This window comes from Pyxicephalus adspersus, chromosome 1, assembly GCF_032062135.1.
Source record: "Pyxicephalus adspersus chromosome 1, UCB_Pads_2.0, whole genome shotgun sequence".
NCBI classification, from domain to species: domain Eukaryota; kingdom Metazoa; phylum Chordata; class Amphibia; order Anura; family Pyxicephalidae; genus Pyxicephalus; species Pyxicephalus adspersus.
In genome coordinates this window covers 145,627,481-145,643,809 of record NC_092858.1, presented here as the reverse complement: position 1 = coordinate 145,643,809, position 16,329 = coordinate 145,627,481, and the positions used below count along the sequence as shown (strand labels likewise).

Sequence of the window (16,329 nt, the reverse complement as noted above, 5' to 3'; positions counted from 1 at the left end):
TTTCCCCAGTCAGTGACAATAATACAATTGTATAGGTTTACTTATAATTTATTATGCATAGATTAAAACAAAGAATAAAGAACATCCATGCTGAGAGCTCCCAAACAGCTGTGATAGTAGTAACGTAAAAGTAGAAAGAAGACACCTTCAAATTTAGGAGCTATAATGACTACTGATATGGACTAATAGAACTATTTTTATTGAAAGAGATCAGTACTCCTAATACTGAAAGCTGCCATTGCTGTCTTTTAAATTTCTGGGTTGGTATACTAATAAAAGCTCCAATACTTTCAGTCACATACCTGAAACAAACATGCAAAACAGGAAAGTCAGGACCTTTCATCTAGTCCAGCCTTTCTCGATCTTTTTAACATGGGGTAACCCCTTTAAATGACTTTCAGGTCTTCGGGGAACCCCTCTATAATTATATCCACAGCTCACAGTACATAAGTGTAGTAAAGAATTTATTTGTGATTGATATGAAAGAATGCCACCCCTACAGATTGCCAAAAAGACCATTGGTGTCTTTTAAACTGACCTCAGAGTCACAAACTTCTCATTACTCAAGGAACCCCCAACAACCTTTGGAGGAACCCTGGGGTTCCATTGGTTGAGAAACCCTAACCCAGCTTCTTGTTCCAGATCCGTGGCTCCTAAATAACTGAATTATTTGTTCAACATGACAGCCAAGGAACTAACGTGACTTCCTCATATTTCCTCAGTATACTGTAGGTCATATAAGGCATGTGTTGTCTGCTACCCTGTGTATATATCCCGCTGACATTCACAGTGCAAGATTTAATAATGCAAAGATCAATTACAGGGAGATGCTCAGTTTTACACATAATATATAACAAAATAGTAGTTGATGCTGTTTTACATTCTTTGCATTTTGCATGTCTGAGATTACCATTCATGAAATACCTATATAATGTAGAACTTTTACTTTTATACTATGGAGTGTTAACATGCTGTAGATTGAAAAATGAGCAAGTGAATGAAGCAGACATGAGCCTGGAAGATTAGTTTTAATAAAACCTAATGAAGTGCAACCTCAATTAATTTGTAAAACATAAATACCATTCCAAGGACCCATACATGAAATAGACATCTTTATTACAATAATTTAGCAAAAGTGTCAAACAGGGAAACTCCTTGTTAAAAATGGAAAGGTTATTTAATTTAACAATTGTATTATAGTTTAAAAAATGAATTTGAAAAGGTCTTGTGAATAATGCAGGATATTTTTATGTCTAGGCACAGGAGCAGATACAACAAATGGATGGCTTACAAGCAGCTCTGGAAAGTAGTAGGCAGGAAGTTAAACTTCTGAAGAGCAACGTGGACACCTCCAAGCAGGTAAAGTGCTTTAATCATGATCACTATTTATTAAATTAACATTGCTTGGTTTTTTTATTTTTAGTTGTATTGAATTTATTAAATTTTTTCTTTGAACAAGGGATTCTAACTAGAGGGGTTCCTCTGAACCTCCCCCCATCCAATTGTGGTTAGGAGAGTTAATGAAATACACCATATGGAACATTTGACCTCTTCCTTACAGGGGGTTCAAGCAGGAAGTTCTTTAACACTTGGTACTACTGGTCTCAATTCACTTTTTCGTTTATAGTTGCTAGCTGGGCCCTTCTTGATTTCTGGACCCTAAGCCTTTTTGATTTCCTGATTTGCTTATTAGATTATACAGTTATGTATGTTATTACAAACAGTTTGCAATTAAACTACAATTAAACTGTGATTACCTAGATTTGGTAATTATGTCCTGATGTTTGTTTGATTGTAAAACGATTTGTGTAAAGAAGTCGTTATGGAGACATTTGCATGTACCGTTTCATTTGCAATGCAACTTATTTGACCTGACATTTTGTTTTAATGTTTTAATGCTCTAATTTCAAACATTTCTACAGAATAGCTATTACCTCTCCTTACCTTTCTGACATAAAAAGAGCTAGTTGAGTCGAAAAGGACTGGGCAGGGCCAATAGTATAAGGGTTTCAGTACAAGAAATGCATGGGAGTTGGAAACTCACCAAATTTCTAGCAGAATAAACAGGCATATTATGTATCTATAGGGATAAGACATGGATAACAAAACATCCATGTGCTGCACATAAGAACTGCATTATTTTTCCCCCAAGAAAAGTAATGCTAATGTAGTGTTGATGAGCCTTCATTCACTTCATGTGGCTTTTGCATCACCCTAAAGTCTATGAAAATGGTAAGACCGTTTGAAGCAGGTCAGATGAGCTTCAAAAAGAAGGTTGACTGAAAATTAAATGCTTATGTCAATTATTTTGAATTGGCCCATAATTTGCAAGGCATAATGGTTTCCCCTTTCTACACAGGAGAGCCAAGCACAAGTAAAGGAAATTGAAGACAGTGTTGTACAGCGCATGCTACAGGAAGCAGAGTCCATCATACAGGAATCTCTCCAACAACTTGATGAGCCACTCTATACCAGTGGCAGTGTGTCTACAGGTAGTTAGGCAGTAACAGGCACACATAGCTACAGCATAGACATCCCCATTCTAAACCCAAACACCATGTTTTCTTTTCCAGACTTTCTAATCTCCAGAACAGTGGCAGCTATAGAAAGCACAGAGAAACTAGCGGAGGCATGGAAACAACATGTGTCGGAAACTTCAGGTGAGAAGAAAGGATGGGAGAGGACCAAAAGATGTAAAGAGTATAGCAGGCAAGTGGAGGAAATGCACAGTAGTTAGAGTGGCCTGATAAAACCACAGAGCAGGAAACGTGGAGTGCACTACAGGAGGTTTTTTAATTACAAGGCCTTGCTTTGGTTGGTCTATAATTTCTCATTTGCAGGGATAAATAATACTCTACATGTAAATTCAAAAATGTGATGTGGGATCCAAATAGGTCATCCTACATATTACAAATCCTATTTTAATTACCAAATAGGTACACTCCTTACCCCAACCCACTTTAACCAAATTTCCCTCCTTCAGATTCTGACTTACCATGAAGAAATGGGACACCACCCTGTGGTTTATTTTTATCTGGTTGCTGCTAGTCTTTTTCTCTTCCTACACCAATTCATTAGCATCTCATAGGCAATAGTAAGGTTGTGTCATGAGTCCAGAATCAAAAGTAGAAGAGCCACATAGAAGTCTTTATCCAAATCCTTTAAAGTTGGGTTAAAACTTTTCTGTTTTGTTGCATTGTGGTAAGGCATAGGCCAGGGGCATTCGCACATTGTGCCATTGGGTATTACCAAAGCTCCAATGCACATGTTTTGGAGCTCACAGGTATGCACTACCATTTGTACCTGTTTTTTTTTTTTTGAGGGGGGGGGGTGCAGTGTGTTGCCAGCCCATTCATTTGGGCCCCAATGCATAAGCATTAATTCAACACACCACATTTGAAAAGTGTGAACCCAGCCTTGGACGATATTGAAAATTAGCACCTGTGATACAGTGCACTTTATTTATTCAATACTGAAGCTCATGATTTTCACTGGTTATCCCTCCAAGCCACCTCCAGGTGAGCTGATCCATGAATACCTTACAATACCTTACACCACAAGAGAGAATTTCTGATATTTTCCAATGAGGTCTCTGGCTAGTGGTTGCAGGGGCTTTACTGGTTTTGTTGTTTGCATTGGAAAAATAGTCAAACTTGTTGTATAGCATTAATTAGAAATATTGATTTTCTACAATCATTTTTCAGTCTTGCTTTGGAAAACATGATCAGAATGTATTTCATGCCCATAAATATACAGGTATAAATTAGTGTAAAATTCCAGTTTGGGATGATGTATATTTATCATGATTTGCAACTTTAGATGACATAAAAATGCAGATATTTTCTACATATAATTTGTTTGACTTTTTGCAGTTTACATGTGAAAATCACAGATTTATTTGTTTATGTTTCTCTCTTCCTAGATGTGAACTTCTTGTTGCCAAGTCTAGTTCAGTTTGCACATAAAATCAGTGATGTGATCCTGCAAGGGGCTCAGACCAGAACCTCAGACCGTGAGTATTTCATACACCATGTGTCCATTTTAATATGCTTTTTTTGCAATTTAATTACACATCTGCTTTCTTCTGTGGATCTGCTTTAAAGTGTAAATCCACTCAACTCATAATATATACACTCATAAAATATCATTGCTGAGAGTTGCAAATTAAGTCACTAAGAGGCTGCTCATAAGCCCTGAAAATCTGAGCATTTTTTTATTGCTAAGGTATGTATTATTTATAATAATGAGCAAGCAGACTTGTTCTTTTTATATTTTATTATATTTTTGTATTACCGTATTTTCCGGTGTATAAGGCGACTGGGCGTATAAGACGACCCCCCACTCTAACCAATCATTTGGGGGTCGTGTTATATGCCCAGTATTGTACTGTTGCTTCTGCCTGTCAGATCTCACTATTGTGAGAGAACTGAGAGGCAGAAAGAACTGTACACTACTAGTTCTAAGTAATGAATGGGCACGTTCCTTTAATGAATGGGTGTGTTCCAGTGAAGAGCCAATCCAGGCTCTCCACTGGAGAGCCAATCCAGGCTCACGTCCTGCTTTTCAGCTTACACGAGTCCTGCTGTGAAGCAACGCGAGCCTGCCCAGGAGGACTCGTGTGAGCTGAAAAGCAGGAAGACAGAAGGAGGCACAGGAGGACTCGCAGGGACGCCAGACCAGAGAGGGGACTCGCGGGGACACCGGACGCTGCAGGTAAGTACTGGTACCCGGCGTACAAGACGACCCCTGACTTTGTCATAGATTTTTCGGGGTTAAAAAGTCGTCTTGTACGCCGGAAAATACGGTACATACCTGAAATTACCTGGTAATGGTACTTACAGGCAACTTAAAATAAAATGGCTGTTGAAGTTGCATTGCCATAGTCATAGTAATTTCCCAACCTTTTATTGGACATTGAAGCAGCATATAAATAGGGTTATCTGTGTTCTCAACTGCCCCATGACCTGCTTTTGTTGTAATAATTGGATTAATTTTTTTAGCGTATAATTTTAGCTGTGCTGTAACAGTAAGATTTCTGCACTCACAGCGTTTTAACTGTTAGAGCAGTTTAATTTGTTGTGTTGTGGTTTTATCACTGAAATATTCTCTTGAGAAATATCCTTATCAAAGCTTCTTTATTACTGATAATGTGCAATTGTTTTTTTTATTATCTCAGAGTTAATTGACAGCTGTCGGACATGTGGCACAGAAGCTCTGAAATATCTCTCCAGTCTACGCAACAAAGAAGCAGGGGATGAAGTGGACTGCAGCCAAATTACTGCCACATTAAAGCTGATAGCTGACATTGCTCAGGTACGGACGGATGGCTAAAATCATTAGATACCAGGAGCCTGGTTGTGTTCTGCAAAATACACACAGTGGTCAAATATTAGTGCTAAACTTCTAGCTGACATCTAGGAGGGAGTAATGTTAAGGAAATTTAACATCTGATTGGTCGTTTTGAGCACTTTTATTTAACTAATTTCTGAAAGAAAGGAAGGAAGAAGGGAAAGCCTATATATATATATATATATATATATATATATATATATATATATATATATATATATATATATATACACTTATATAGGGGATGACAGGGGATGACTGCAGCAGATAAAGTGGATGGAGAAATTGCTTTCTCTTAGGTTGGCCTATTGTTCATCACAAAACATTTGTTTGTTGCTGGAAGTTTTTTGTTTACAGACAATCAATATGAGGTATAGAAAGGGGTTTACCTAGATTGTTATGTTGTTATAGTAGGCAGGAAGTATCTTCAGAATTTCCCCTAGTAATTCTATGTTGTTCTCTTCTATTGCCATTACTTGGAAAGAAACATGTAAGTAGGAAAGCTCTTTTGGTTTAGAACATAATCCCTTATTTGATTTATTTTGGGAAAGCTGTATTTTTTCTGTAACAGCATCTTCTTTTTAAAGTATTTTACAAGGAGTTTCAATCACATCAATTCCCAGTTTCTGTGTCATTCGGGGATAAGAATGTCTGATTAACTGTAGTATTTACACTGTCATTAGTAATCAGGTGTAATTACAGCACAGGAAGGACCTCTAGTGGCATGGCCTACTTTGGCTAGAACTTCTGTTCCAAGAACTAGAGATCCCAGTTGTAATTATATTTTACAGTAATTTGTAACATTTCCATAAATATTCCTCTTGGCTATATTGCAAGGCTTTATTGAGTGCTGAGGAAAAGGATCAATTTACATTTTCAGTTCTAATCAGCAATATCAGGGGAACTCTGAGGGGGTGAAATGTTCATTTTCTATGTAGGACTTCCCCAAGGTCTTTACTGACTCCGTCCTTCATACAACCCAGCTTTATATTACTGTGCAAAAACATCTCTTCCAAAAGCACAGAAAGTGTGGAGTTTGAATGTGTCAGCTTCTTCAATACTACAGTGATAATGTACAAAACGCACTCCCTCGAGTGTAGCTGGCATACTTAAATAAACTTCACCCATGCTCCAAATTTCTTCACTGTTTGTCCTTGCCGAAAGCCACACAGCCCTTACATCAAAAACATCCAGACTGGGTCCCTGGCTACAGTTTGAGGGATTCACTTAAAAGGGTATGTAACCCCAAGGATTTTATTGTTTTGGACTGCTAAATTGAAAGTGTTTTGTGCAATACATTCAAAAAATACATCCATCAGAAGAGCAAGGCTTACACCTTGTGCTTAAGATTTTAGATCTTAAAGACACTGGGGGGCATTTATCAATTTATTACAAATTTACAGCTTAAAACCCAATGAAAGCACCACACCACAATGAAACCTTACCCTCTCTAGGTTTGGTGTTCAGCTTTGGGCTAGCGTCAAATTTGACCCAAACACTGGTCATTCTGCTCTCAGCGAATGAAGCCAAACATCACTGATGTTTGGCAATTTGATCATTCATCTAGAGCAATACAGGTATGTTGTACTTTGTGCCCATCATAATCCATTTACCTGAGCCATATTTTTACCTGTCATTCTGACACCAAAATATTTCCCTATTGACTTCAACTGGATTTGAATTTGGCTGTCCAATCCATTTGAACATTGGGGTAAATTCTGGTAAACTGTTGGCAAACCTAACAGAGGCAAATTATGTATCCTTTTAGAGGGAACATCTGACTTGGACCTTGCAAATCTGCCACATTTAGCTGCCAAGGATTCAGATGCATGGGTCACAAATTTACTGTAAACCTTTCAGAAACTTTTGCAGAGTGATCTGCAGCCTGACGTGCATCTAAGTGTGTTGGTAATTTGTTTGATGTCCCCTTCTGTGTTGGTGCACATTTTATTTCTGGCATAATAACAGTTTTTTCCTCTAATAGCAAGTTTACAGGAGTGAGATATAGGTAAATTTGCATGTATTGTAGACATGTACTAAATAGAACAGACTAAATAGAACAACTTCTCTAAAAGTGATTGTCCTTTAAAGTAACTCATCCTATAATAAAAATGTGGATGTTTATCTTTCAGGAGCTGTGTCCCCCATCGCTTGATATCAAAGAGGAGGAATTGGGTGACCTGGTGGAGAAAGAAATGACAGCCACTGCGGCAGCTGTAGAAACAGCTGCTGCCAGAATTGAGGTGAGAATTGTGTCTCAAAATCATTATGGTGGATTGAAGAAAATGTAAAGTAAGGGTAACCACAGAACTTCATCCCAGTTCTCTATACATTTTTCCTATTAATATTTACATATATATTCTTATATACCCTTATTAGGTACAAATAGCTGGTGACCCATGATATTCCTGCAGTCTTTTCTTCTACATTGCACCCATTGCCTCCTGTCAGTACCATATTAATACTACCTGGTTGCTCCAGGTGCAAAGTTATATCACCTGTGGATATTCATTCAGGAACTGCAGAATGGGTTAGCTTCAGAAATGGATTCTAGCATAAAAACTGATGATGGAACACCAGCACTGATTAAATGAGCTCCCACATGCCAATAGAAGCCAATAAAACCCATGTTTTTCTTTATGTGTGATATAATTTCAGAATGGTTACCTGTTGTATGCACACAAAAATGTTCATTGGCTTTTTTGGTCACTAGTTACTGTCCTTTACTTAAGTACTTGGACTGTATATTCTTGAAAGGGCAGAAAGAGATCCTAAGGGCCAAGCCACACTTGCAGTTCTTATTCTGTCTACAAGACTGCTAGTATAATTTGATCTTAAGTGGGGCAATGTACAGTCCAATCCTTAAAAGCAACAAGATGACATTACGTATGTGCTGTATCAGTTCATTGGACGGTCAGGCGACATGCAACCCTTCTGATAAACTATAAATAATCACTTGTCTGTTTTTGACACAGAAAAGTGTAATAGATTGTCCCCTGAAGATACTGTGTGTGATAGGATATTTATATAAAAAAAAGATTTTTTTTCTCCCCTCAGGAAATGCTGAAGAAGTCTCGGACAGATGATACAGGACTAAAATTACAAGTCAATGAACAGTAAGATACTTATATGATCAAACAATCCACATCCAAGAGATATGAGTTAAACCAAACTGAATGAAATAAATCCTATGTTGTGGAACAAGAGTTCCCCTCAACATGTGTGACTTTGTTCTGCAGGATTCTGGGGTCATGTACGGATCTGATGCAAGGAATCCAGGCTTTGATTCTGGCCTCAAAGGACCTTCAGAAAGAGATTGTGGAGAGTGGAAGGGTCAGTATGTCCTTGTCCTTTGTGTGACTTCTTGTTCCAAACACAAAATAAGAGACTAGAGGAAGTCAACCTTTTTTCTGTGCATGTATTTGCAAAGCCTTTATTGTGTGATAATTATTTTACAGGGCGCAGCATCTCCAAAAGAGTTCTATGCCAGAAATTCACGGTGGACAGAGGGTTTAATCTCTGCTTCCAAGGCCGTGGGGTGGGGAGCCACTGTCATGGTGTAAGTATATTTCACTGTGAACTGCTTCATGGATACTTACGCTAGATATGCCCAGGGAAATTATTTTTAAAAATGGAATAAAGTTGTTTTTTATAAAGCACTCCTAAAGGTCTGTTAGTTACCCACTGCCTGTATTTGGAGTGGCATAGGTCATGTGGATATCTTGTGGTAGTATCGATAATAATGTTGGGTTTGACTTACAAAGTTACGTGAATTATCTCTTGCAGGCTGTTAATTAAAGGCTGGTATTTGCACTACGAGGGGAATACTGGTTACATTTGTGTCCCAAATAACATGGTCAGCCCTTGTTGAAATTCAGCGTACCATGAACTGTAAACCAGAGATACTTTTAATAGGATTGTGGAACAAATCCAGGTGCTTTTAGAGTGAATCATTAGGAATTGCACAGAACTAATAACTGCTTTCCCGACACATGTCAATTGATAAGATAACATGCAGGCAGTAGACACGTGAGACTAAATAATACATGGCTTGGCTCCTCTGGGACACTGCAAACGTGTACAGTAAAAATTTCTCTGAAGAGTAACATGCCCTTTGTATTCAACTAGGCGTTTCTGTCAGTCCTGGCTGTAGCTGGTTTTGTGGCATAATGTATTTGCTGGTATTTAAATGACAAGTTTGGGTTTCCAGGTCTTGCATCTCTTTATTGTTATATGTGAAGATGGGGAAAGGAAAGCTTTACTGCTTAGCCTTTAGGTGACCTTTAGTGCTGGTATACAAGGGCCAATATTTTACTTTTAATTCTATAAATATGTGAATAGGGCTAGACTCATTTTGTACCCATTCCTTTTTCACACATGGTTCACATTTATATTATGAATGTTACTGTTAATGTGTTTATTCTCATGTCATGTTTTTCAGGGATGCTGCAGATCTTGTTGTCCAAGGACAGGGTAAATTTGAAGACCTCATTGTATGTTCCCATGAAATTGCAGCTAGCACAGCCCAGCTTGTAGCAGCTTCTAAGGTATGGCCTGAAAAAGATATGCACTTTGAATAACACAAAACCACTTACGTTGACATGTCCTTATTGAATTACTATTCTTTAAAATGATTTTAAATGTACCAACACAAATGACCACTAAACATAAACAGGCATTGACCAATAGAAGGGTTTAGATGAGCTGACAGATATTAACCTCCTATAGGTCAAAATATAAAATGTCCCTTTGCTGTAAGACATTTCTTTATCATTGCAGCACAAAACCAGGGATGTGCAATTGTGTGTTAGTAAGACTAGTTACCAATATTCCTAAATTTGGTCTAAATTTCAAAAAACTGGTAACGAAAGAGCAATTACGGATGTTGTGGTTGTTTGTTTTTTTTTGCAAAATAAAGTACCTAAGTTATGGGAACACACACAATTGCTGTATGTATCTGGGGTCATCTTACAAAGGAATCAGTTTCCTGTTTCAAAGCTAAAGTGTACCTTGCTAATATTTTGTCTTCATTGCTTCCCCCTCTTTCCCCTCACTATACTGCTGATGACATTTTTTATTCCATACCTGTTTTTTTTTCTTATCCACTGACATGTGCCTTCAGAACTGAAATAAAAGGGTGGGCCATTCATACTTAGGAGGAAAAGGCTGGATGATGTGGGAATTATGGCAGGCCATATTTGAATGCTGCCGTTTCTAATGCACAATGAAAGAAGACTGCAGTGAAATGAGTAGTAGGTAGTTTCAGTACAGGATAGGAGTCAGTACAACTATAGAAGATGACAAGTAAGACTAGAGTACAGCTTTAAAACATTTGAAAAAGATGGATATACTTCTGTAATACCACAGATGCTGGAGTTGAAGCTTCGCCTACACCCACAAAACAGGACATGGTCCAGCCTGCCTCACTTTGAGATCTCTGGTAGCCCGTTAAAATGATATAGATTGTAATTTTGCTTTTTAGAAATTGTGATAAGCACATTGAAGGGATACTCCAGAAACTTCTCAATGCACAAGAGCATTGTTGTAATGTTTTTTCTCTGTTCTGATTGATGAAATGGCTAAATGTGGGTGGCTGTGATACTTCACATGAACTTTCACCATCACAACTAAAGTTCCGAAACAAAACAAAAGTTCCGAAACAAAACAAAACTTTGTTTTTACAAACCATCTAAACAAATAATAAGCTTAGCAATTTACTTTTTAGTTTCTGACAACAGCCTGAATAAAAGCCTATTACTATATAGTTGTCATTTACCAATGGAGTTTTGAATTTAATTTGTTGCTATAGGGCAAAGCACATTTTGAGACTGTTCATCCTTTAGAAATGTTGATTCCCCCCCCCCACTTCTATTTGACCTAATAATATGTTATTACACAACTAACTTGTGCAGGTGAAGGCCGAGAAGGGCAGTGCTAACCTGACCAAATTGCAGCAAGCTTCGAAGGTGGTAAATCACAATGCTGCTGGTGTGGTGGCTTCCACAAAATCAGTCAAGTCCCGGATTGATGAAGTAGGTAAGTAGAATGTTTTTTTTTTTGGAAATGTAGCTATACCAGGTGCTGAATTAAATAAAATGTCCTAGACAGGTACCAGACATAACTAAGCACCCTTTTAAAACTTTTAGCTATTGACTATAGCATCTACTATAGTCAACAATATTTCATCATGCCAAAACACTAAAATAGTGACTAAAAATAGAACTTTATATTTTACTTTATTTCCTCCCTGATCTTAACCACACCCCTTCCCACCACTACTTACTCACCCGAGTACATTTAGTCTTAGGAATCCAGCCCTATAGAAATCTATGTAGGTCCACAGAGCTAGAGCAGTCAGACGTGATGAAGAATTCAGCTGCAAGTTGTAAACTTTATGGCGTATTATGGCTGCAGGTTAGTCACGTAACTAACAAGCTGGGGAATTTTGCATCAGGAAATATATAAATAAAAATGTTTTTCAGGTTAGGCCTGCACACACACAATGGGCTCTTTGCATAACATAATGTATTTTAGGGGTAAAATGGCTGTGATAACAGGTATAATGTGGGGGGGTAATATGTTTCTAGAATAAAAAAAAAAAATTTATTTGTTGTTGGTTTTACAGAAACAATGGACTTCTCTACTTTGACTCTAACGCAAATTAAGCGACAAGAAATGGATTCCCAGGTAATGTGCACATGTAGTTTAAAGGTTCAATTTCTTTCTGAGCACATACTTCTAACGATATTACAGTAATAGGGAATGATAATGATTAGGTGGAATTTCCTTGATTTACTACTGAAGTTTTATTACATTTAGTTCTGCATAAAAAAATGTATTTACATCCAGCTAGTTGTCCAGTTCTTCTAGTTTACAAACATCGAGTTGTCAATGACAGCCGATCAGATTTTAATGATCCTATTTATAAGTTAGATGAATGATGATGTGGTTGCTGTGGGTTGCTGCATTTTTCACATTGCTGTCTGTATGCTTTGTACTTTAAACCATGACTGATCATTATGAAAGTAACACATTTCTCTGTATTTATCAGGTGCGTGTTTTAGAACTAGAGAGCCAGTTACAAAAGGAAAGAGAAAAATTGGGAGAACTAAGGAAAAAGCATTATGAACTAGCTGGCGTCTCTGAGGGCTGGGGAGATGGTAAGCAGAGTGCAGATTTAATTCAGCCATGAATAATTAATTATATAACTCTAATAATTATTTTTTCAATCATTCACACAAATGAGAAAATATTCTATTTGGTACACCTGTTCCAGTGACAACTGTGTTAGGAGAGATTTCTTCTAACTGTGGGGTGCTTTAGGATTTAATGAGGATCTTTTTCTAAAAAATGTTAGAACAAAGGTAAATATTCCTTTGCCTAATGATTGTAATGCTAGAGATACACTTTACAAAATTAAATTATAATATTTTGTTATTTTTTTAATTGGTACTTCCCTCGTTGGCCAATGCATTACATCCTCTCTGCTACAAGATGCCTTTAGTCTTTCAACCCGTAATACTGAGGACATAGTGTGAGTGCATTACCTCGTGGTTTCCCAATGGTCATAAAGATTTTCCCCTTTTGCACCATTGGTATTGCAATGATAAAGAGACTGTGCTGATGTCAAAATGTTAGCACTGCTTTCTGCATTATAAAGAAGGCAGAAGAAATGAATGCAGGGTGAATTTCAAAGAGATGATATTGTTTTGAGACTCGAATTGGGCTTTAATGCAAACAAAAAACATTTTTTCAACTAAGTGATATTTTGCTGTGGGAAAAAAATGATGCATTTATCATAAATGTCTATATATATTTAGATTGACTTTAAAGGCACCTTATCATATATTCACATTATCTAAGATTTTAAAATTAAATCCTAATTAATTCAACATTTAATAAAACAAGAGAGAGAATGTTTTGCATCTTTCATTTAATATACAAACAAAATGTATCCAGTCCCAACTTCGACGTCTTTCACAGAATCTGATTTATCAGGCGTTCACAATTCTATTGATATGTCTCATCTATTTTAAACCATTGAAGAACATCAACTGCCATAATATTTAACACTATGAGAGTTTCCTACTTGAGTCAGATGGGCAGCATTGGTGTACACTAGGCGGCCCTGTAACTTGTTCTATTTTGTTGCAGCATATTCAACCAGAAAGGTTTGCTTCTGCATCTCCAAATTATTGGATATGTATTTTCTCAGGTAATTCAACATAATCAATTTACAGAGAATTTAGAGAGAAAGCCGGGAGCGGGATTTTGTTTGTATATTTAATGAAAGATTTAATGCAAAATATGTACATTTATTATAAAGATTATAGTACATTCCTAATCAAAGGATGCCTTTTTTTTCTTTGTAGATACAGAATAAAGTGCGATGATGCTTCCTTTTCACAATTCTGAATGCACACACAGTGGATAACTCAGAAAGCACACGTCTATGGCATTCAATTCAACTCTCCTCAACACAGCCAGAACTGGCCAGGATAAGCTGGCACTGAGCACTCCCAATGGGCTACAGAAGCAGAAGGACAGCACTCATAAAGCACCAGTGGTACACAGAAAGCAGCTGGGTTCTGGCTGAACTTTACACTGCCCTCCATAGTCAACCACAACTCTCCATCAGTTCTCAGAGGACTACAAACCATTTAGTCTCTTGTGTCCTATAGCTTAGGATCACACATGGGGGATGCAATGCAAACCTACGCAAGTGTGGAATGGAGGCTGTAGGTTTTGAGGCCTGATGAAATCATTGAGACTGTCTGTTTTACCGGATCACAAAGGTGCTTGAAATCAGCATTCAAAGTAACTCCATGTTGAATGACTAGGAGCAACAATAAGCTTCTATGATATATAAAGGAAAATTGCTGCAGCTGTTATAATCCAGTAATATTTAAATTAGCTTATAATAAACATGGACAATAACACTTGCCTTATAGAATGGTGGCCAAGAGTGCAACCATTGGAGGACAACGTTTTCATGGGAACCATTATAGTTATGGTGCTCTGATCATAAACATAAAACTAAACTATCTATTTGGAAATACTGTATTTCAGTCTTTGATGAAGGTAAACATTCAGAAAGGTTTAAAAGATAAGAATTTTGCAATGTTTTTATGATTCTGGGTTGCAGTGATAACAGAAAGCATGAGAAGTTTATATGACTTGTGTTCATAGATCAACAGCAGTGTTGGATTTACAAATATTTAAATCCCAAACATAGATCCCTGCCTAGAAATCTAACTACAAAGCCCATGTGGAATTTCTCCAGTCATTGGTGCTGCCTGGGTTTTCTTCCCAGGATCCTTTCATTTCCTGCTTTGCCATCTATGGAGCAAAGCGAAATTCTTGGCGTTACTCGGGTCCGAACACACTGTGAGATAACAGAAAGCACATTACATAGGCCATGGTGTTATAATGATTTCACACATGTGACACTACATGTGCCACTTGAAGATGTCACTATTGCATTTACACAAATAAACTCGTGTTCATTTTTTTCTTGTTGTTTCTTTTTTTTTATTTTTCTATTGTGTATGTGTTTTTTTATGATTAAGAATATTTTTATTAAAGGTACTGAAAAAGAATATGTTGCAAAGAGGACCAAATAGTAATGAAATTCTCATAACACTGCCCAAAATCCTCACCCATTGTAAAGCTACGTACACACTTCCAATTATTATCGTTGTTAAACGAACGATGAACGATCCTGCACGATATCTGCGAACGATCGTATAGCACCGATCCTGCACATACAGATAACGACGCGATCGTTCGTAGATATTGTACACACAATAGATACGATCGTTTGAGCGATACAGGGAGTGACGTGCACGACAGGAAGTGAACGAACGTTCGTTCGTCACGCATGCTCAGACCATGGACGATCAACGAACGATCGTACACAGGAACGATGGTCAACGATCGTCGTCCAATCCGATCCGCCGGTCCGGTCGTTCGTTTCCAACGACTTTCCTCGTTCGTCGGCGTCGTTGGTTACTTTTTTACGAACGATTTTTGCCCAATCGATCGTTCGTCGTTCATTTTGAACGATAAAAATTGGAAGTGTGTACGCAGCTTTAGAAACCCTTGTTAATGTTTGTTGTTTGATAATACTGATAATATAAAGTGATAATGTAAAAAATATGACCCTCACCCAGTTCATCCTAAAAGTCAATCAAACCTCTGAAAGGAGGAAACAAAAAAATACAACAACATTCTCCTGAAAAGTATACAAACAAAACAATTTATTGTAATAGAAAAATAAAGATAATGCTCAACTATGGCCATAAAAATCCAATATTATATCCCCATGCTTGTAGGAAATATTTTTTTAAATAGGCATTTTTTGTACATAAGGTTGTAGGACCTACTAATACTGAAACTCCTTCAGTAAGGATCTGATCATAAGGAATTGACTTTTACAATGTAAGAGGTTGCTATAAAAAAATTGAAACATTGTCCCCATGCAATTTCCAATAATTTAAATGCCTTTATGAAATTGAACTGCTTTATTAATGACCACATGTACATAGTTAAGTCCCTGTGACATCAGGCCTGCAGGAGTATGATCTATAGCAGTTAGATTGCATTGTTTAACTTCACACCGCATGCCATGCACAAAACTCTACTTGAAAGAATCATGCCAAGAAAGGACCTCAGAACAAAAAGTCATTATATGAAGTTAAATCCCAAAGCTGAACTCGGGGGTAAGCATATATTGTCTAAGAACCAGAAGTTTGCACATGTTTACTCGAAACTTTGTGTTCTTTAGGTATTTCTTCCAGATCTGTTCAGAATATCAGCATGCAATTTGTGCAATTTGTGCAGCAACTTCTTTCATTTACAGAGCTGTCACTGCAGTTCTCTCTCTCTTTGTGAGGGTAGCAGGGCTTGCATCTATCCTCTATAATAGTTTTCTCCAAGCGGCTTGTGGTAAGTGGGCCTGCTGGGTGCTTCCCAAAGCTC

The 16,329-nt window shown here is 37.4% G+C and overlaps 1 protein-coding gene across 2 annotated transcripts in view; it reads left to right on the top strand.

Moving 5' to 3' along the window:
- Positions 1–14,861, top strand: part of HIP1 (huntingtin interacting protein 1) — a 74,161-nt gene extending 59,300 nt beyond the window's left edge. For both annotated transcript variants that reach the window (XM_072430005.1, XM_072430012.1), the window contains exons 17-30: positions 1,258–1,359; positions 2,360–2,492; positions 2,574–2,660; positions 3,923–4,012; positions 5,177–5,313; positions 7,482–7,592; positions 8,407–8,465; positions 8,589–8,682; positions 8,808–8,908; positions 9,791–9,896; positions 11,262–11,385; positions 11,975–12,036; positions 12,401–12,509; positions 13,722–14,861. In XM_072430005.1, coding sequence (XP_072286106.1) covers positions 1,258–1,359; positions 2,360–2,492; positions 2,574–2,660; positions 3,923–4,012; positions 5,177–5,313; positions 7,482–7,592; positions 8,407–8,465; positions 8,589–8,682; positions 8,808–8,908; positions 9,791–9,896; positions 11,262–11,385; positions 11,975–12,036; positions 12,401–12,509; positions 13,722–13,732 — 1,326 coding nt within the window. In that variant the 3' untranslated portion in view covers positions 13,733–14,861. The remainder of the gene's footprint in view (positions 1–1,257; positions 1,360–2,359; positions 2,493–2,573; positions 2,661–3,922; positions 4,013–5,176; positions 5,314–7,481; positions 7,593–8,406; positions 8,466–8,588; positions 8,683–8,807; positions 8,909–9,790; positions 9,897–11,261; positions 11,386–11,974; positions 12,037–12,400; positions 12,510–13,721) is intronic.
- Positions 14,862–16,329: the final 1,468 nt, after the last annotated feature.